This window comes from Aythya marila (genome assembly GCF_965140915.1).
Source record: "Aythya marila genome assembly, chromosome: 8".
In the NCBI taxonomy this organism is placed as follows: domain Eukaryota; kingdom Metazoa; phylum Chordata; class Aves; order Anseriformes; family Anatidae; genus Aythya; species Aythya marila.
In genome coordinates, this window is record NC_139049.1 from 9,230,814 (window position 1) to 9,252,231 (window position 21,418).

General features: G+C 38.3%; 1 protein-coding gene across 1 annotated transcript; it reads right to left on the reverse strand.

Annotated features, from left to right (window-relative positions):
- Positions 1–410: 410 nt before the first annotated feature.
- On the reverse strand, positions 411–11,292 carry RGS18 (regulator of G protein signaling 18). The gene is made up of 5 exons (XM_082766557.1): positions 10,996–11,292; positions 10,216–10,317; positions 7,207–7,268; positions 4,746–4,912; positions 411–2,147 (listed from the first exon to the last, which is right to left on the reverse strand). The coding sequence occupies exons 1-5, from the start codon at positions 11,112–11,114 to the stop codon at positions 1,893–1,895; spliced, it is 705 nt and encodes a 234-aa protein (XP_082622683.1). The 5' UTR covers positions 11,115–11,292; the 3' UTR covers positions 411–1,892.
- Positions 11,293–21,418: the final 10,126 nt, after the last annotated feature.

Genomic DNA, 21,418 nt, shown 5'->3' on the forward strand with positions numbered 1-21,418 from the left:
TATAAAGTTGCCTTTCACTGCATTCACTCCTTCATGTGACGCCTGTAACAATGACAACAGGAATGTTGACAGTTCTTTAAAAATGGAGGCTGACAAGCTCCAAAGCTGCACTTTATATTGATAAGGGTGACTGAAGTACAATACCAACCTGCTAAAAACATTCAGTGTATTCCCGAATCACCGTGCCCGGTTTATGACCACGTACAGTCTTAGAAATAGTGACTGCAGCATTCACTTGTGTGAAACTTATGCCCAGAGTTTTGGGGTTAGGGAAGAGTAATACAATAAATCAGGAAGGATCACACTCCTCAACTGCAAATGTGTTTCCTATTTATTTAGCAGGTAAAACGAAGAGCTTGGAGAACACTGATCCTGGGTCATTGCCACTCAGCAGCATCCCCTGGTAAGTTCTGCGTCTGTGCTTTGCTTACCACTTTTGATTGAAATGGCATTGATTTATTACTATTTAATTATAAGTGAAGGGAAGCTTCTGTGTTTTGTTGTTGTTGTTTGTTTCTTTGTTTGTTTTAATCAACGTAATAGTGATAAACTGAATCCTGGCAACTTTTTAAGTAGATCACTTCAGATTTATTGAAAGTTAGTAAAGCAGACACTGAAGTCCTCAGAACAAGCAGTTCATATATACTCTGAATTAGTACTGAACATAAAATTCATGATGAGCTGTACCTCATCACTTTGACCATTTACTGAACGAGAAAAAAAAGGGAGAAAGCTTACATTCTATGCAAGGTGACTGTGTGTTCAAGTCACAGTTCCAACTAAAGCATGGAGTCACTTAGTTGCTAAACAGAACCAACATGTAAGATTTTAAGAATTTCCCCAAGTTTCTAAATATGTCTGCATCAATCCTGAAAGAAAAGGACAGGGTGGTTGCATATGCTTGCTACGAAAATAATATGCATGACTTTAAACAAATAAAATGGGGGATTCTTCCTTCCTGCTCTACACCCACAGAGAGTACATCTATGACAGGTAGAACTGAACATTATTCTACTTAGTCCAAGAGCTGTTATTTTGAAAAAGAGTCTGAAAATTAAAAGGCAGACAAAAATTAGAACAAAGTTTAGTAACAAAGGTGGTATAACATGAGTATTTACAAATAAAAGTGAATATTTATATATATACATTACTTGATATTAACACACATTGCATTAAAATAGCGTTCTTGGTTCTTGATTGCTGCTTGTTTGGTTGCAAAAAAAATAGAACACATTTGATGACAAAGCGAATATATACAGAATAATTTAAATAGAGAGAACAGACACATAAGAAAACAGTGCAAAATATATCCCTATAAAAATTAAATAGGCTTTCTTATGATTCTCTTAAAATATGCAATAGCTAAATTTTAATTATGCAGTGGCTGTAGTTAAAATCCGTATAATTTTTACATTTCACCCAACTAATGTTCCCATGTGTTTTGCAATATGAGAAATACCACAAATATTCTGTGCTTAGTGTAGGAAATACTGCAAAAACAGTTATGTGCAAAGGCTATGTATATAGGTTCAAATTGTGATGAAACTCTGTTTTAAATAATACAGGCTCAGAATATATGATGGATGTTATCAAATGGCCTTTTAAACAACGTTTTCATGTTGGAAACTCAGATTCTTCTTTCAGATATGGTAACAGCTCTTGACTGAGTTAAAAAAAATACTGTACAAAAGGTTCACACAACATGTCTTGCCAATATATAGTGCCCACTTAGCTACGATAAATGAGATTACTCACTGGTAACAGAACTATGGCCTGGTATAAATGCATGCAATTTTGTTTTCTACATATTTACACCAGCTAAGGATTTGGATTTTAGAACACACATACAGTTTGCTTGCAGGAGCTAGAATTTGTAAGGGTCGCGTTTCCTATTACCAAGCAGTAAAGTCTGGTCGTACACCCTGGAAATCATTGACTGTAAAAGATCGAGACCGCCTCCTAAGAGTGGGTCGACCGGGATTTCTTCCCTTAACCAAATTTAAATAAGTATCAGATCTTAGGAAACGCGGATAGCTGTCTTGTTCCATCAGCCTGTAGACTGTGATTTGTGCTGCATCAAAGGTGGTGATGACGGGCTGTTCAATATTCTGACTTGTAACTTCTTTGGTTTGGAAGTCCAAATTCACCTGGAGAACGAAGAAAAGTGTATCTCTTTAATGTACATTAATGTATTTCCTGTGTTATTATCTGTAGCAATGATACTGTATTTGGGTGAAAGTGTTTTCTGATAAGAGGACTTTGAATCCCTTACACAACAGTGTATGAATGCCACAGAATTAGCTGAATAATGGCTGTCAGAAAGTCTTCACAGATGTGTCACTGATACAATGAAAAACTGGTGAACTAACTGGTAAAATAAAACTGATCAAGTTTGCTGTGGTAGCATTGGAGTAAAAGGGATTTGCTAATGGTGATCTTTATATAGTTCCTGTTGTCAAGCTTTGCAACACCAGCCTAATGCAGAACTCCCTCCGTTCTCATTTAGGATTTATGTAGACTTCATCTCATTAGAATATGCTAGTGCATATTTAAAATTTCTAACTCCAGTATAGAGTTTTGGTGGCAGGAAGGTGAGAAAATTCTAATAATTAAAATATTAAAATAATTGTAATAGGCTTCTGGAGGTTTTAGAGATGTGGAAAGCATATCAAAATCATCATTTATTCCATGTACTGTTGGATTAATTCTGGGAAGATTTACTTAGTGTGAGGATTTTATTGAAGTGTCAGATACAGGCTTGAGCATGCTATTTTGAAAGAAAAAAGAAATTCCTGATCCAGTCAAAAGTCGCTTCAATAACATGCTATTGTTTAAGGAAATGACAACGTGACATTTCCTTAAAGCTATAACAAATAGCTTAGATCTAAAAACTGAAGAGTAATTAATGATGGTAAAATAGTCCATTCCATCAGACCCACGATTTTAGGATCCTATCTAACTATGCTCAGTAAAAAATGTCTGTAAAAGAGCTCTGTAGGACAAGAAGTCAGAGGAGATGCAAGTTCCAGAGCTGAGTGGTCTGCAGGGAGATGCTGCTGGCTGGGCTCAGCTGCTTGGTTGAACCCACGGAAGGAAGTCTCACCAGAGCCATCTGCTTTCGCACAACAGCACCCACGCCACATGCAGCAAACCAAAAGTACGATAGTTAAAGAAATCATTTCGTTACTGTTGGTCAAAGTGTGACTTTCATACCCCATCCCCTCTCCAGCTTGCATCCTGCTCATACTTTTGCTTATGTCATTCTCAAGAGTTGATAGTATCAGTGCCTGCTGCCCCACCATAATTGCTTATAGACCAATCTGCTGCCACTGATGGGTTGTACCTCAAATAATTGTGGGGCTTTCTTTTTATGTAAGGTCTACCCCGCTGAGATGCTGCAGGAGAAGCAATAAAAATACCTATAAGTTTTGCAAGTGGACCTACCAAATTGGCCCCCTGTCCTAAAAACAGATCTGAACCTTAAAGATAATCTGTGGGAATTATGAGTGGAAATTGCACCATTTTGCAATCCTCTTAAAATAAGAATTAGACCTTTTTCACCCTTGTTACAGGGAAGTAGCAGTTAGGATTTAACTTCTATTCTGACAAATAAATACAAAAAATAATAATAATTGTAATAATAGCAGTAATAATAATACGGGGAAAAGGAGTATTAGCAAATGACAAACTTGCTAATTTAGCTAATACTTGCTAAACTTGCTATCTGCTCAAACTTGATAGAATTACAGGAAATTGGAAGTCCAAATGGCCTATTGAAGAAGCTGATCCTGATTTCAGTGGGAGTTCATCATTTCTCAACCTCTTCATCTCCTTCCTAGACCAGGCAAAAAAATGTTCTTTTTGCTCATTTATAATACGATTCCTTTACAATACATTTCAGCAATGCGAAGACATAAATATGAAGACTTTGTACTACTACAGTGATACAAAAAGGCCTTAGTGCTAATGAGGATTGACACATGAACTTATTTGTGTTTGTGCTGTCAGTAACATAGCGAGAATGCTCAGCCAGAGCTTTGGCTTTGCAGGGAGATCAATCAAGAAAAATCTATGCTTAAAACATTGTAATTATTACTTTAAAGGACATGTTTAACTTAAAAGTTTCTTCTACTCTCCTTTAGTCTTTAAAATAAAAGCTTCTTAGTCTCAGCTATGTAATAATTTCATAAATAATTGCTAGTTAAAGAGAATGAAAGAATTATTCTGTTGTTCTGAAGGTGGCTTTAAAGACAGATGATACTTTTTCACAAACACTGGTTGATAAGTCTCCGTGGCAACATTAACATTTATCATTAATATTTTTCTTTTAAAATAGTCTGTGTGTATGTGTATGTATGTATGTATTTGTGTGTGTGTATATAAACACTGCCCTTTTATATACAAATATATATATATGTATTCTACATTCATACATAGCCTGTATATAGCCATCCTGGCTCCATAGCCCCCTAGGAATCTTTGATTCCTGAGATATAACGTTTACACTTAAATGAGTAACATGCAGCGGTTTCTGTCTGGAGCCAGGAGCCTGGAGGACAGCAAGAATAATCTATGCAGCTGCTTCCAGGCTTCCTTCCAAAGTTTTGACATTTAAGATACAGTCTTCTGAAGTCAGTGAGTACACAATTAACTGTTGCCACTGCTTCTGGGCATGCTCTTCTTAAAGGCAGATTTCATCAGATGCATTTGTGACAAATACTGTGTACAATGAAGAATGTTTGTACCTCTTTTGGTGCATCTTTCCTTATGAATGTTTCATAAATGGTCTTAGCTTTTGGGAAGAGTTCATGTGTAGTTTTGCTTTTCTTGTAATCCTCGCAAGCTATCCAGAACTCGATGTTCTCCTCACTGAACTCAGTTTTCAGAAACTTTGTAAAGGCATCCAGTCCAGCTACAGAAAGGAATATAGAATTGTGTTAAAAAAAATAAATAAAAAAAAAATATATATATATATATACACTTATTAGACAGTTAATATTTTCAAACAGTCTATGCAAAGTAACAAACTAGGTTGTGCTCCCTTTGAGTTACATTCTATTAGAGATAATTATTTTAAATTATATAAAGTTTTTAATTAAGTGCATTTCTTTGATTATGATCCTGAGTGCTGTAACTCCCATTACAGAATTCTCAGCATCTGTAAAAATTAATTACCAAGACCTTATGAATTTATAAATGGAAGCAATCAAAAGATCTGGATAAATCTGGAAGTGATGGATTTTGCTCAAGTTGAATATCACATTTAGGTTAACATAAATAGTTTGAACCTTTGCTCACAATCAGACTGTTCTCCAGTAACAATTTTTCTTTTCCTTTTCTCTTTTTCTCTTTTCTTTTTTATTTTTGTTTTTCTTTGTTTTATCCTAGTATTGATCACATGCTGAAGATATTTTCTTTCCTAAAGATGCTTAGTCTGGGGAAGTAATGCAATTGTATTGGAGTCAACTGCTCAAGGAACATATTTGAAAACCATAGAGTGTCCAGCAGTGCAGTGGGATCATACGTGCATCCATCCAGAGTGGGAAGAGGGGGACATGTGTGCATTTGATAATTATGTAAGCAATGGGCCCTTGCAAACGATGGCCAGTTTGGATCCCTATCACTGTTTTAGAAACCAGCTGTGTCAAAAGTGACAAGTTCTTCTTTTAGGTACATAGAATCTATTTTTATTTTTTTCATTTTTAAGTTTCCAGTCTTGCTGTCAGAAATATTTGAGCAATATTCAAATGAAGGTGATGTAACAGGCCTTTCTCATAGCCATCATGAAAAATCCATTCTTTGGCCAAATGTTGCCTCGTATAGCTCTTATATCTGAAGCAAGTGATTTCTGCCTTGGGACCCTATATTTCCACAAACATATGACTAAATACTCTCAGTACTGAGTTCACCTGCCTTTCACCATTGGTTCTTAAGAATTTAAAACCACTGAAATTGTTCTGGAAGGATTTATCTACCTGAAAGAGGGTAGTAAAGATGTGGACCAGAAACAGGCAATGGTCTGACACTTCCAGACATTTTAGATCTTCTGAAGTCCATTTAAACATTTCTTACTTTCCCAAGGTTAACAGAAGTGTTAAATAGTGTAGCTCCAATGTAGCAATGAAAAATAGATATTTATAAGAAGCAAGGACTCCCCGTTTTCTGCTTTTTATATTAAAGTTGATATGTTTTACTAAGAGTAATGTGTTCATAATGATAATTCAGTGTCCTAGCCTTCAGACAAAGTCACAATGTTAATGAGCAGTTTGATTAAGAAATTCAGTATCAAACTTCCATATATTGTACAAAGATGCAGGACAAAGATGCAATATTGATTTCCATGCAAACTTGGATTTTTTCCCTATTTTTATGTTTCTCCTGATAAAAATATAGAGGCACTTTCTGTCTGCAAGTCCTCTTTCTATTATAAGCTCATTTTAATAGTGCCTGTATGCCACACATGGCTAGTTATCCCTAGTAGGAAAATAATCACTATGAAATATTTTAGAACAAAAAAACTACTGCTTCATGCCAAATACAATAATAATAACACAAAAATTCATTTTCAGCCTTCATTATACAAGCCTGCTAATACGACAGGACAGGAACAATACAGTGTGATTCTAGGCAGAGGCAAAATGATGGATGAGAGAGTAGCCAGCAGATTTCCAAGCATTTTTTAAACTGTCATTCAGTATTTTCATGCTAATATAGCAGTTACCTCATCAGAACATAGCTGTTCTTCTTGGCTATGTCAAAAAATTTAGTCCAGAAAAGATAATATCAGTTTCTGTTAATGTGAATGCTATTCTAAATAATTTATTAGTATGCCACTATTATAATGGATTTTTCCAAGTGCCTGATAAGAATTGATACAGCAGAAAAGCACCTTATTCATTACAGAACAATTTAATAACTTTTGGCTGCCTTTCACAGTTTATTGCAAGAAATCTTCACTTCCTGTTATTTGGCTTTGTTCAGCAAAATACCCAACTTAAAAGTTATTTTCAACTATTTTCAGTAGTTGACAGCATGCTATAGCTTAAGCACATGAGCAGAGCAGAAACACATGCTGCTACAAATGACCCATCATACCTAATTTAAGTAACAGCCATGTCTACTTAAATGCACAACTGGATTTTGTAATTTTCCATCAATTTTCCATCACAATAGTCAACAGGAAGAGGGGAAAAAAAAACTACTAACCTTTCTGGGAAAGCAATTTGTCAAAAGATTCACCCCATTTCACTGCTTCTTCAGGAGACACACTGTTTAAGAAACAAAAGATGGTTTTGAAGAGTTGTATGTATTGTGTATATACAAAGCTATTTTGATATATGTTATAAATTGCTGTTACTGCTCTACACTGTTTCACAAAGCATTTGATTACATTATATTGCTAAAGGAACACTTTATTTATTATTATTAATAACTCTACTACAGACTTCAGAAACACACGGTAAAATTTTTCCTGACATTTTTCATACAGAGTTGCACATTTTCAGTACTGAGATTTTTCTCTTCAGTGTCTGCGTTGTGCTACTAATCTTTAAGGCAATAGAGATGATGCAGTATGGCAAAACTTACAAGGGAAGCCGTTCAGACACCTATTTAAACTTAAATACTCTTGCAGAGATGTGGTTTTGAATGCACGGAGTCTGAGCCTGTGTTGCCACAGCCTATGAACTACAGGAAATTCTATAGGCTGAAGATGAAGTTGTAGCACTATGACTTAGGTGACAGCCTTCTAGGGTAACAGCATATAATCTGCTTTGTTCACCACAATCGTCTTTCAAATATCATGCTATTCTGAGACACTGCACTCTATTTATAAAACTCCACATATTCATCAAAGATGCTAAGTTACATGTATTTTTCATTGGTTTCAAGTATTCTGTCTTAGAGAACAATACAGAAAGAAACAATACCCAATTCCATTCACCCAAATGAAATTTTCAGGAATCACTTTTTATGTGTGCTGTATAAATTAACCCTGAACAGTATATTGATTTTTGTAGACCAGAGCTGGTACAGGCCTGGAATTAACTTTATGAGACCAGGACTATGGCTTAGTTCTAAGCCTGAAGGTGAAGAAGGAGTATTAATATTTAGAACCATTTTTGACGTAGCACAGCATTGTGCACTGAAAGTATCCTCACATAAGCAACTTGTCCAGGGTTAGTTGATAGTGGGGCTGAGAACCAGAACAATCCGTTGTTATGGATTGAACAATTTTGGAAATGATTTCTTTTTCTTGCCTGATGCTTACGTATGTTCTGTAGCCTGATTTACATAGCTTGGGCTCCCTTGGAAAAATCTCTAAGAACATGAATTTTAGAGGAAGGGAAACTTTAATGAGTATGGGCAGGAATTTGAGCCAGTAATGATCTTGGTTTTGTACAAAACTGAAAAGAGGGTGTTTTTATTTTTTTTTTTTATAGATGTCATGTGTCTCCTTCCTGAAGTCATCACTTATAGGAATGAAATTTTTAGCTAGGGAAAGACAAACAGATCTTGAGCAGTACAAATGCAGGAGAACTGAAATTTAAATAATAATAATAATAGTAATAATAATAATAAAGTAGGCCAATAAGGTAGGGGAATTCTTGAGTGGGGGAAAAAGAGAACTCACTCTCTTACAGAGGTTTTTTTTAATCATGGGAAGTACAAAATTGCAGTTCTCCGAATTGTGTGTACTCATACATCTGGGAACAGTGGATTCCTACAGCTAGAGAAATGAGTTTTGCAGTAGTGAAAGATAAACCCTGACAGCTTCAGAGCACATATGCAGTCCAAAACCAGTTTCTCTTTTATTCAATTGAATCCATGCTAGTCAAGCATCTGGCTGAGAGTAACATGGTAAAATGTAGTTGGCTGAGCAAGGAAGTGTTGGTCTGGTAGAAGAGGGAAATTCTTCAGAGAATTGCTTATCAATATTCTATCTGTGTCTGAAAGTGCCTTTTCACAGCTGGTAAGAATGCTTTGATGGCTCTGTACTTTGTATGAGATGCCCAAGGGTAATCAGCCACTTAAATAAAAATGAGTATTAGAAATGTACAGTCTACCTACAGGTGACATGGAGATTGCACTTTCTATTTTTAGATACAGTCTTAGCAGAATTTTATATGTCTGGAACCAAGGTACTGAAAAAGGTTGTTCTCAACACTCTTTTACCTTTGTTCATAATTTCAAGGTCTTCTATTTCTGAGTGAACTGTAAAACAATTGAATTAAGTTTTCTGCCAACAGCAGCACAAGAAAGAAAGGGGGCGGGGGGGGGGGAGGGAGAGGGGGGAAAAAAAGAAAAAAAATAACAATGAAATCCCCTGGGATGGTAGAGTGGAAAGTCTTCCATGTCATGAGTACATCCCTTCATTTGGATGCCCATGATATTTGGATGTGATAGCAACAAACACCACCTAATTAGCCAGGTGCGTAGGTGCTTAAACAAGGTTCTTCAGGCTTAACAAGACCAAAGAATGACATGAGAATCTCTGAAGTGATTTGTGATGGAAAGAAAAGAACTACAAATATTTTAGGCCATGGAGTTGCAGTACATTTGCAGTTCTTTTAAGTCAAGACCTACAAATGTAATACTTAGTATATCACTGAGATTTTGGTATTCTAGTGAAGTCAGGAACTAAGCTCTTACTGAATTTAACAAAAACAAGATTTCACCCTGCAACTTAATAGGAAACAGTGTAATAGAGATGATATTACAGCAGTGCTTAAATATTGATATTTAAATTTTGGAGACAAGACAGTGTTCAGTCAATTACTGCAATTATTGAGGAACTATACATCCAGTATTAGATATGCATCACAAATTCTTTGGAAAATGTGTTATCCAGTAGCTATACGATTTCCTTCAAAGCAATAATTTGTCAGCTTCATTTTTGAGTCAATGCTTGCTCAATATAGTCAGTGGATTAAGAAAAGTACTGTTGACATGAGTAAAAGCTTTTATGCATATGTGTGTGTGGGTGGTAACCAGTATACACTTAGTGGTATGAAAACATTAGTGGTGAGTTACCTTGATGTATACCAGATAATTCTATATCGTCTGTATGTTTGGTTTACATAGCTGATTTTTAAATGAAATAGATCTTGAAAGCATTTCTCTCTGCCAAGTCTGAATGCGGACAAAAATGCAGGAAATGTTCTGAGTCACACTTCCTGGAAGGAATCCCCGTTGTTGGCCTTTTATAATGCCTACCTTGATGCTTTTGTCAAGTTTCCAGGTTTACCAAGATGTTCACTTTCGTGGTATTCAGATCTCTGCAGGAGAAGGCTCAGCCTATTTCTCTTCTGCTTTGCTCTACAACAGAATTCAGGTAGCTTTTAGATCAACCTCATTTAAAGGTTTTCCCAAACTGTTTCTTTGCATAAGAAAAAGAAACTCTGCCTCTGCATCACCAACCCTCAAATGTTCACTTACAGTAATATTTCTGTTAATCTCCTATTTATGTTATTCACATTAATGAATTTCTTCTTCTTACATTAACATGAATTTATATGCAAAGCACTGGCAAAGAGAAATGGACATCTTTCCATTTTCAGCAGCTCTTTCCCTTATTTTAAAGATAGTAGGCTGAAATTTCATTTAGAGGACATGAACGCAACTCATGAACACATGAAACAGTTGACTCAGTATCTTCTACTTTTAACATTTTGCAAAGAAAAGGGAAGTATTGCTTCCAGACATTTGAAATCTTTAAAAAAGAATCTTTCCCGGATCATATTAACACTTTGAAATGCATTTTTAGGAATTTTATGAAACCTTCCTTTCTTATTTGCTTAGTTTATTTGTTTCTTGTTCTTAAAATAAAATTAATATTTTATGCATGCAATTCCCAGGCTTGCAATTCATGAGTTTTCACATATATTGGCCAGAAATAAAAATATCTATGCCCTAAATTCATACCCACGAGCTATGTTAGAAGAATCCTGTATATAAACAGAGCACTCAAAGTGTCAGCATGACCTTAAAACTTACCCAGCCTTGCTTGCTTTATTTGGCTCTTCCATAACTGCTGACTTCGTGACTTTGTAATAGGATTTATCCTTTGAAGCAGAAATGTTTAGCTGGGGGAATAAAAGAAGTGGGTTTTCCATCTTCTTCTAAAAAACCTTCCCAGCTTTAGAAAATGTTTCTTTAACTTCCTTAAGCAGTTTCATCTGGTGTAACTGGTGTGCTCAGGAAGGCGTGCTCATGCTGTATCGGGCTGCGTTGCCCCCAGTTGGCTGTTGAAGGGTTTCCAGAGCAGGTAGTGGAAAGAAGGAGGTTCTCCACCTTCGCTGTCACTGCAGCTGCACACACACAGGACTTTAAGTACAGTTCTGTTTTTACAGTCGTCATTTAGGGAAGTGAGATTACAGCTTTGCAAAATGGCCGTTGATCATACGGACAAACGCAGCTACCAGCAGAGAGCAACTCCTGCTTTTGTGCTTGCAGAACTTTGATATTTTAGTAGACTTAGGACGGTACCATCGTTGTCTTCCAAAAACCTGTGAGAAGTGTATATAGCTTCTCTGAAATGAACTTCAAAGAGAATCGATTTGCATTAAAAAACATGCAGAATTTTCTTTAAGCTCTTAGCAGAGCTTCTAGCTGACCTTTAACTGCTTTCTGCAGTCTCAGATGCCATAAGCTGGATACAAAGTTAGCTCTATCTGCAATATGCTAAGCTGAAACTGGGGGGCTCTTGGTCTGTCCTGCAAGAGCTTGATGATGCTGTGGTTAATCAGGTACTTTTGTAAGCAGAAATTTTAATTTTACACCATTTTTCAGAAATGTTGAACACCTAATTTCAAGCTTGTCCACTTAAAGCTTCTCATTTATCTTTTATACCTGTGGCTTTATTTTCATTTACAATCTCCCAGTCTGGATAAAATGTCCTTCGGCTCAAAATTTGTGATTTCTTCTCTTTTTGGCAATAAATAAACAAAAAATTCTTATTTCAGTTCACATAGCCTAAATGTACTGTTTTATTTAGGCTGATCACCACAAATGACCTTATAATGTACAAGCTCAGTCTCAGTTAAGTTTCTAATTCTAATAAAGATTGGTGTTAGAGATGTGACAGGAATAATACAACCACCAAAGAAACCTCTTCACTATTAGTTGAGTTAAGGCTTGGAAAAGAGCAACCTACATCCTAAGTCCTAGAGGAAATCTCCTTGTTATAGCTAAATTATGCAGTAGTTCATTGATTAAGAATTATATAGTCTTTCTCTTTTTAATGCTAATGTCTCATTTTGATTATTCAGGTAAGATATCAAGCCCTGGAGAGAAGATGTGACCTCATCACCTTCCCATGACTTTTGCAACTTAATGCAATGCTGGTAAGTTCTGGTGAGAGTCATACCATGGCCCTGTCTTTGTGGCTGCAGAGTTGAGGCATTCATAGTCAAAAAAAAAAAAAACTGCGTTGAGACTCCGTATTCCTGAAGCATAACCAAAAAAAAAAAAAAATTAAAAAAAAAAAAAATCTACTGTGAATTTATTTTTTAAAAAAAGACAGAAAAAAAAAAAAGAGAGAGAGAGAGAGAGAAATACATAGTATTATCTTTGTGACACAAATTTTAAAATCAGACTGAATGGAAAATATTCAGTGCAAAACTGCTTTTTGTAGCCCAAGAACCTTTAAGAAGCAGGGTTATGGTTTTAAACAGCATTTTCAGTTTCAGAGTAGGCTTATATATCACATCCTGATTATTGTGAACTGGCTTTAACCACAGCTGTCTTTAATAATATATTCTGCCTTTTACTAATAAGTAAAGAATAAATAGAGAATGTGTTATTTTGTTTCACTTTTCTGCAACAGAGGTAGTCACGTGAGCTCTTTTTTCCACCTTTTATGGAAGTTTAATGCTGTCTATGTGTTGATCTGTCATAATTTTATTACCTGGTGATTGCAGTTCCTGAAAAAAAGTCATCAGTTGTAGCCTCAGTAGTTCACATAAGCTGATTTAAGAAAGTTTTGTAGCATGAAACATCACTCATAAGTGAATAACTTTCTGCTGGCCTTGCCACTATGCCAGTGGACAGTAACTGTTCTAGTTATAGATGGAAATGAATGGTTGAGACACCTCCTCCAGCATGCACTAACGATGGGCTCTCAGCAGCGTTTGTCTGAATGGCTTGTCCAATCCATTCTTAAATGACTCCAGAGCAACAGGTTATGTTTAGAGGCTTGAAATATTGCTGTACTGTATTGTGATAATAGCACCAGTTCCAAATGCAGCGTTGTGCTCTACATCTCCAGAGACTTCATTTGGAAATTTTGAAAGAAAATATGGAATAATTGCAATCAGTCTTTTTTTTTTTTTTTTTTTCCTCCATTAATAGAAAGCTAATATTAAATCCTGTCCCTGAAGTAACTAAATTACGTCAAAGTCAGTCTGTGTTTTGTCAGTGACAGTGCTGGTGCTAATAAGCATCTCTGTTTTGCACTGCAGGCTACAGTAGTTATAGCAACAGTGTAAATGACCCTGTAAATGCTTCTGGACTGTTTTATATACTGCAAGATGACAATCTAGAAGAGTAAGTTATTTTAAGCCAGAAAAACAGGCCCAGAATATTATGCTGATGACATGACTACAGCCCTAGAAAGCTCTAAAGAAATTTGGGATGAGAACTGATGTCCTAATTCACAACCATTTATCTGAACTCTGAAATGTATTCACAAACATTTCACAACTAGGTGAATAGAATATGTATTTCCAAAACAATATTTACTTGACAAAAAAAAAAAAAGAATAGATCACAAAGTGCAGGAAGTTCCTTGAGGTGACGCACCATCTCTTTGGACCTGCTTCTCATCTGAAATGTCTCTGCACTGACTTCTGTAAGTGTTTGATGGGGACCCATCTAGCTGATGATAAAGTCACATTTGAGTTGTATAGAACTGATAGCTGTCCTCTGAGAAAGAAAAATTGACTGACTGCATTAGCAATAAAGACTTTGTATTATATGTTGAATGTCTTTTTTTTTTTTTTTTTTTAAGGTAAGCTCTGAAATATTCAGACTTTCAGTTCTGCAGAAAACAAGTGAAGCCCTGATTGAGTGCTTCAGCTCAGCACTAAGAACTAGAACAATCAGAAGTTCTCCTTTGTTAGCAACCCCTCCACATCTTTCTTCAAAGTATTTTTATTACTTGCCTGGTAATTGTAAACCTTGCCTCCTTCACATCCATGTTCATGTTCTAGCACTGCCCCGATTTCTCTACAGTCAAGCTCTACAACTGTTCTTATTCAGTCCCTTTCTACCAGCTATATGGCTTCTGTGGGGTTATATTTGTACTTTTTTCTGCTGAAGGGAAGTGATACTCATCCCTCTATCAAGAAAAAAATGTAAAAGTATCTTTATTGTCCAGGGAAGAATAAGCAAGGTAAAAATTTTTACTGAAGAACACAGGCTGAAAAAATATTTCCATTTTTTCTGTTCCATATTTCTCTTTCCTTTTATTGCAATGATATTTGAAATGATGAAAATGAAAACTGCATGTTTTGAATGAAAGAATTTGGCTTTCAAAAATAATTCTAATGCTCTTCAGAAACATCTCAACAATTCACCACTCATCAATATTTGTTGCTTACCCATTATTGGAAACCATAATTGGACCTACAGTTTAATAGCACTATGATCAACAACACTATTGTTGTTTTATTTGTCTTCAAATTAAAAAAAAAAAAAAAAAAAAAAGCTTCATGAAGCTGTACCACAGGGAAGATAATTTTATTGTAAATCCCAAGGCGAGGAGCTTGCAGTCTGCTACTTCAGTGAATGTATTTAGTGGTGCACTTAAAAGATTCATCATAATGGAGGAACTTGGCATGTGGGATACTTAAGAGTTAGTGGAAGAGAACCATTATATCATCTATGCATAGTTCACGTTATGAAATCTTTTGTTGCTGCTGTTTAAAAGGAAGGAAACACAATTGCATTGCTTATAGATAGGCATCACAGAAAACACAAACAGTGTGCTTTGCATTTAGGGTCTGTAGGCCCTGTCAGCCAGAGGTCTCAGAAGAATCTTGTAAGGCATCCTAGATGAAAAATCAAACCTGGTGTAGGCTTTGGGAATGCTCGTAGTTTCTGCAGAACTTCTGCTATGGAAGATGTTTACATCTGTGCTAAACGAAACTTATTATTTAGTCTTTTGGAAGGTCAAAATAAGAAACTGAGTCTGCGAAGTTCTCAGTAGTATTCATTTCCTGTCTGCCCCATGGCTATATGGCCTGCATCTCTGATTAGCTCTATTTACATATTACATACGTCACTGTCACAATTAATCTGCAGGAAGCTGGTTTCCCAGCTGAACCACTCAGTGTTTACAACTAGCTTTCCACAAGTGTATAGCAGTGACATCAGTGCTTGTTAGACAAATGCGTTTTAATGCCCAGCTTCTGGAAGTGCTTACCTTGAACACATACATTTTAAAATGTGTTTTTTCCAGTGTGTACTCACAGGAAATGTTGAAGGCGGGAGCGTACTCTAAATTCTGCCCAGAATATCCTACCGGAATTAAGCATTACTTACAGAAACCCACAGGGATTCGGCACGTGACAACCTTCTTGTTTTTCAAGAGAAAGTTTCTATCAGTCCATACTAACAGTACAAGCAATGGCAAGTATTGGGCTGAGTGTTTTCTGGTCTTTCTATGAAAGATGTGGGAGAAAAGAACAGAGGGACTGTGATTTAGTAACCTCCTGGTGCCATGCTAGAACACAGTGAGTCCTGGTCCACTGGCTGAGTCATAAAATCAAATTCCCTACAGCAGACAAGGGATGAAAATCTCTTTTCTACCTCAGACGTGAGTCCACTATCAGTGAACTGTGTGGTTGAAGCAGAGGTGGGTTGAGCTACTAGGCCAGGCATCGTCCATAGCACAAAGCTGGGGAAGATGTGAGGAGCATTTCATATAAAAAAAGGCAGCTCTGCAGGGGAAGAGGGCTGCTGCCAGGGCTGGGAGAGTAGTCAAAACAGGTTCTGATGGTCACACCCTAGGTATTCAGGATTAAATTAGGCAGGACGTAGGAGCTCAGGTTCTACTGTAGAGACACCCCTGGTGGTTGTAGTGCTGTATCTCATGCCTCCTCAGTGTATTAGCCCTCCCTCTGTATCATCACACTGATGCAGATATACAGAATTATGCTTATTTAAAGCACAGCCAAGATATTTGCAATAATACTTTCTTCAGTTTATAGGTTATGTTATATTCATTTTCACTTCTTCCTCAAAGTGCATTGCTCTGATGTCCTGATTTAGCTGATATAAATAGTGCTAGGGTTTAGAAAATAGTATGGTGAATTGCTCATCAGAGCAGTAAAAAAATGAAGCCAAATAAAAGAAAAAAAATCTCAGTCACCACTAAATATATAAAATATATTTATATAAACATATAAAATGAGCTACAAAATATCTCTGTCAAGACTGTCTGAAGATTTTAAAGCTACCAGTTACTTTGATTTTTTTCTCCTCAGCCATTACACAAAGGAAGCTCACCACTAAAATTAGACCATTCAATTAATAATCATTCCAGGTGAAATTTCAATGGTTAACGAATCTTCAGAACTTCATGACTGGGGAATTTTTCAGGAAGGTTCAACTATTATTTGAGGATCAAGAAAACCTGTATTCTTAAATGAAAATTGGTGCAGTTTTATCTCCTAGATGATAAAGGATCTGCAGTAGTAGTTTCCTCCTCCTAATCTGTTATAAATCTTCTATGGTGAGGAGGCTGGCTTCAAGGCAGGGATGCTCATTGTCACTGCTCACCAGCCGGTCATAGTCTCTCCTGCTCCTGGTTGATACCAGAATTTGCAACAAAATTCTTCAGCTATCAAACATCAGGGTAACACCAGCTTTCCCAAAACTGCCAGCCAATTTCTTCTTCAGATTTGCAAGAACCCTCAAGAAAATCTCATTACTCAATACAGTAATACGCAGAGGGCTACAATCTTAACTAGGCTTCAGAAAAGCTTCAGGCACAGTACAGATAAAACTCTGCTCTCGTAAAGTACCTATGTTTACGTTTCATTTCAGTCATGCAAGAAATTTAATCTGATGAACTTGCTAAGTCGGGTTGGAGATGGTCATCTGGGTAAAATCTGAGACGGTTTGGTATGCAGCAGAAGTGAGCAGCAATAAAGGAAAGAACTGAACCCACCTCTTCATTCTGGATTCAGTGCAGCTGTATGGATTTTATGGATTCCTCACTGTCACCCCTTGCTGTCCTGCTCATGACAAATGAACGTGCCATTTCGGCACTGTCTGGCTTTTAGCCCACGTCATGGTGTGCTTCGCTATTACCATTTTGATTTGACACAGTCCATGACTTTTCCAAATGTTGACCATGGCAACCTTTTACTTCAATACCAACTTCTAAACCCCATTCTCATCTGCTACAGTCTGTTGGTCCTGTCTTTCTCTTGCCTGCGTTTCCCTGTCACAGCTAGAATAACTGTAATTGCAAAAATAAGTTTTGCAAAGCTTGCCAAAAATACTTCCTCAAAATGAAGAAAACGTGATATTTGCACTTTCAGTATGCATAGCAGGAAGCAAGCTATTCTAGTCTCTCTGTTGAGGAAAAACAGGTGATCATTTATCAGGTTACCCTGTCAATTTGATAAATGTATTTAATAATTTCAGCATTTCTGGAGCCACTGAATCTAACAGAAATGTTACGTTTCATTTGTTGCAAATCAGCCCAAATTGCTTGATGATGGAAACTGATAGTGTAAAGCTTGTCCTCGTGGTGGTGTGTATGAAATAATTTCCGTTTCAATTCATAGTAAGCATAAGCCTTTTTTTTTTTTTTTTTTTTTTTTGCAATTCATAGTGGAGATCTTCAGATTGCTTTGCTTGATCCACAAGTGCCTTTCGCATCCTAACTTTATAGTTTGTCACTGAGGCTAACTTTTTTTCTTTTTTTTTTTTTCCAGAACGGTCTCCAAGTTTAATGTCTTTGCTTTCTGATGACGAAATTACGCCTCGATCCTGCCAATGATGATAAACCTCCCCTGGAAGAAAGGTAAGAACAGCTGTATGGGGGACTTCCAGTGGCAAAGCAAGGCACCTCAGAGGAGGGGTAGGCAGTGCAATGGCTACGGTGCTCCCTCTGTTGGAAAAATTGTGACACGTCCTTTCCCCTTCAAAAAAGGGACACAACAGCCTTGCATGGATGGCAGTGTTTTTGTTCAAGTCCAGGCGACCTGTGCGTGCTGTGTACATTCTGCAGCAGGCACTTTCCTTCCTTGTATTCATATACAGTGCTGAGATTTGCCTGATGTATCCCAGCAGAGGGTTTTTTGTTTTAACAGCAGTAGCAATATACAGAGAAATATGCTTTTAATGCCTGAAGTCAAACATTAAGTCTGATATTTTGCTGATATTTTGCCTAGAAAGCATTTCAATGAGTTTGCTTTTTTTTGTTTGTTTGTTTGTTTGTTTGTTTTGTTTTGTTTTGTTTTGTTTTCCAGGAAAGGCCACAGGAGTTGGGCCGCAGGCCCTGGGACAGGGAGAGTCCCTATGGCCACCACCTCATTTTGTGGGCAGGAGTACAATGCAGGGCCACAGCAGTGGCAGCCACTTTGCTGCTGACAGGAAGGGCTGTGAGAGCTCTGCTGGGCACTGAGATTCCATCTCCCAATGTGCTACAGGAAAAAATGCCAGCCCGGATGGCCCCGCTGGCCCTGAGCATGGCAGGAGAACGAGCAGGCCCAGCTGTGTCTCCTGAGGGGCAGCGGGGTGGCCTGTATGGTGCGCAGGCCTTGTGATGACTGTTTGTCAGGCTTCAAGCTCTCAGCCTGACATATGGCCATGCCCAGAGACCTCAGGAAAAATCGTTGGGTATCAGTGAAACCTTCTGTCCCTGCTGAGAATTGCCAGGATGCCCTTACCGAACTCCTGCCCAGCCTGCACATTGTTGCTTCTGGTGAATCTCCGGTATCTAGAGCCAGGAGACAGAGCCCAGGTTTCCTGGTCACCCTCTCCCAATGACAGCTCCATCAATAAGAAACCCATGGTTGAGCTGAGGGTACGCACGCTAGTTACTTTTTTGTTTCTGCTGCTTTCATGGCAGGGCTGTGCAGACGTGGCAAAACACACAAACCGCTCTTGATGTTTGCACCTGGGGTCATTTTCTAGTAACTGAGTGCATGCAGGAACCTGCATAATCTCACTTGCAAAAAACAGATGGACTGTGAGCTGGAGTCCTTTTATGGCCGCTGAAGAAACATTTGTCACTGCTTCACCTCTGTGCTTGCCATTCGGTATTCATTTAGCCAGATGGACTGTGATGGTTATCTGAGTAGAGCTGAAAACAAGGAACCCCAGCCCAGTCCTTGGGGCAGAGCCAGAGCAGAAACTTCAAAGGAAAACCCCAGGCTTGAGCCTACAGAAAGTAAAGTGGAGGAAAACCTCTTGCACGCAGGTGAGCCTGTCTCAGGTCTCACTCAGGCTCCTGCAAAGCATGCTTCTTTTCAGGTGGCTTCTTTATCTGAACCTTCTGCTTATCATCACTTGAGAACAGTTAAGCTCATGCCAGGTCTTGCTCTAGCTAAATATGAGTTGATCACGTTTTAGAATTTTAAGCTGTAAAATGATACAAAAGCCAGTACAAGCAAGGAAAAACGTGTGACTTTGGGCTTGCCTATGCCCAGACCATTCCAGGGAAGCTGTAGTTTACATTAACCACCATCTTTCTAAGTCTGATAGGATGCTCACCGCTTGCTTGAATACTTCAGCAGACCAGCTGGTGCACTGTAAGATCACGAGTGCTAGATGTGAGACTGTCCTATGGTATTTCTTGACGCAGTCTGGCTCACACAGGATTTAAACTCTTGGACAGAAGTTTCTGACAAACATTAGTCACATGAAACAAATGGTCCTCCACTGACCGAGGCTCAACCGTCAACGTGTTTAATTGCAGCTGAATGCGGCAGAGATAACAGAAGGCTGAATACTAAGTAAGTCCAGCCAAAGTTAGTTTCTTGGAGAAAATGGAAATTTCTCTCCTCATCCCCACCGGCAAGGACTCAGTGGCTTTGTATGGACACTGTGTTGGGCATGTGTAGACACACCAGAAATGAGCACCAGAGCTTCCCTGATCAAGAGACACAGGGACAAGGCCAGCAGACCAAGGTGCATGTAGAGAAGTGAGCCTTCAAGGCACGCTGGTGGAAACCAACCCAAACAAAAGTGGTGCTCGATGGTGTGTATCCACCCCATGGCAGGCACCCAACGAGCCATTGCTTTCTTGCTGTCCTGGCTGGGGTGGTAGTCCCTGTGCCATGCCTTCCCTTTTCTTAGGAGAGACTGGGATTTTTCTCCTGCTTTGTTGTTATTTTGTTTTTTCCCCTCCTGCCTTAGCAGCTGTGAGTTCTGGGAACAGAGACACGGGTGACGGATGCACACAGCTCCTGTCCCTAGCCTGAATGACCAACATTGAAAAAGAAGAAGGATGTGATGTCATTTGAAATGACACTTTAAATAAATAAATAAATAAATAAAATGTAACATAGCTGTGGTCTTGCAAAGTTTTGAGTGGGCTAATTAGCTGGGGTGATGGCATGACTAATTGGTGAGGCTGGGTGTGGTGCTGTTACAGCTGTCTTTCTGGTATCTGTAGAAAGAAATCCTTCTTGATGTAAGTTAAAAAACTTCTAGACACTCCCTAGCAAGCCTGGTTTAATTTGCCTTTCAGTGGAACTTGATGCCATCTGATTTGTAGAAAGGATGCAGAGAAAATGTCAAAGCTATCCTTGCTTCGTGTGAGTGTTGGGCTAGATGGCTCCTGGCTCCCTTCTAGCCTCTGTTACTCTGAGATCCTGAACTCATGGAAGGATTTAGGAGTCTGTCCTAGCACAAACAACCCATCGAGTCATCCCCAGTGAACCAGAAACTTGCAGAGCACCAAATGGCACAAATTTCATTGATCTTTGTCTCAATGCAGAAGACCAACGGAGGGAATCCTACCTTGGATTCCTCCCCAGTTTGCTCTGGGACACGCTTTGCAGGAGCAGCAGGTCCCTGGTAGGGGGCCAGAGGGGGAAGTACCTGGATCTGCTAGGGCCAGGTGCTGCAGCTGCTGCTGCTGCCTGTGAGTAGTTGACAGAGGTGCACGTTTCTGGGAGCAGCTACACAAACACTGCGTTCTGTTCTTCCTGTCACACAGAAATTGTGGAGGGTCATTTAGCTAAAGTCGGACAGAATCAAAGTATAAAACGTTCACCCATGCAGGTATTTTGCCGCTGACAGGTTTGTGCCAAGCATACCAGCAGTGGGCAGTCTAAGTCCATTCTAGCATTCACCCAATGTCCAAGCACCTGCACCAAGGGGGGGAGAGTGGAAAGGTGTCCCCAACTGCTAGGGAAAGGCATTAATTTAGTTTTGTGCTTCTGATTTCAGGAAG

Bases quoted from the DNA above. Each gene is read 5' to 3' on its own strand.
- RGS18 (XM_082766557.1), bottom strand. From the start codon at position 11,114: ATGGAAAACCCACTTCTTTTATTCCCCCAGCTAAACATTTCTGCTTCA. The intron at 10,318-10,995 runs GTAAGTTTTAAG...ATTCTGTTGTAG, and splicing joins AATAAAGCAAGCAAGGCTGG to AGCAAAGCAGAAGAGAAATA. The intron at 7,269-10,215 runs GTAGGCATTATA...TTTCTTAAACAG, and splicing joins AACTTGACAAAAGCATCAAG to TGTGTCTCCTGAAGAAGCAG.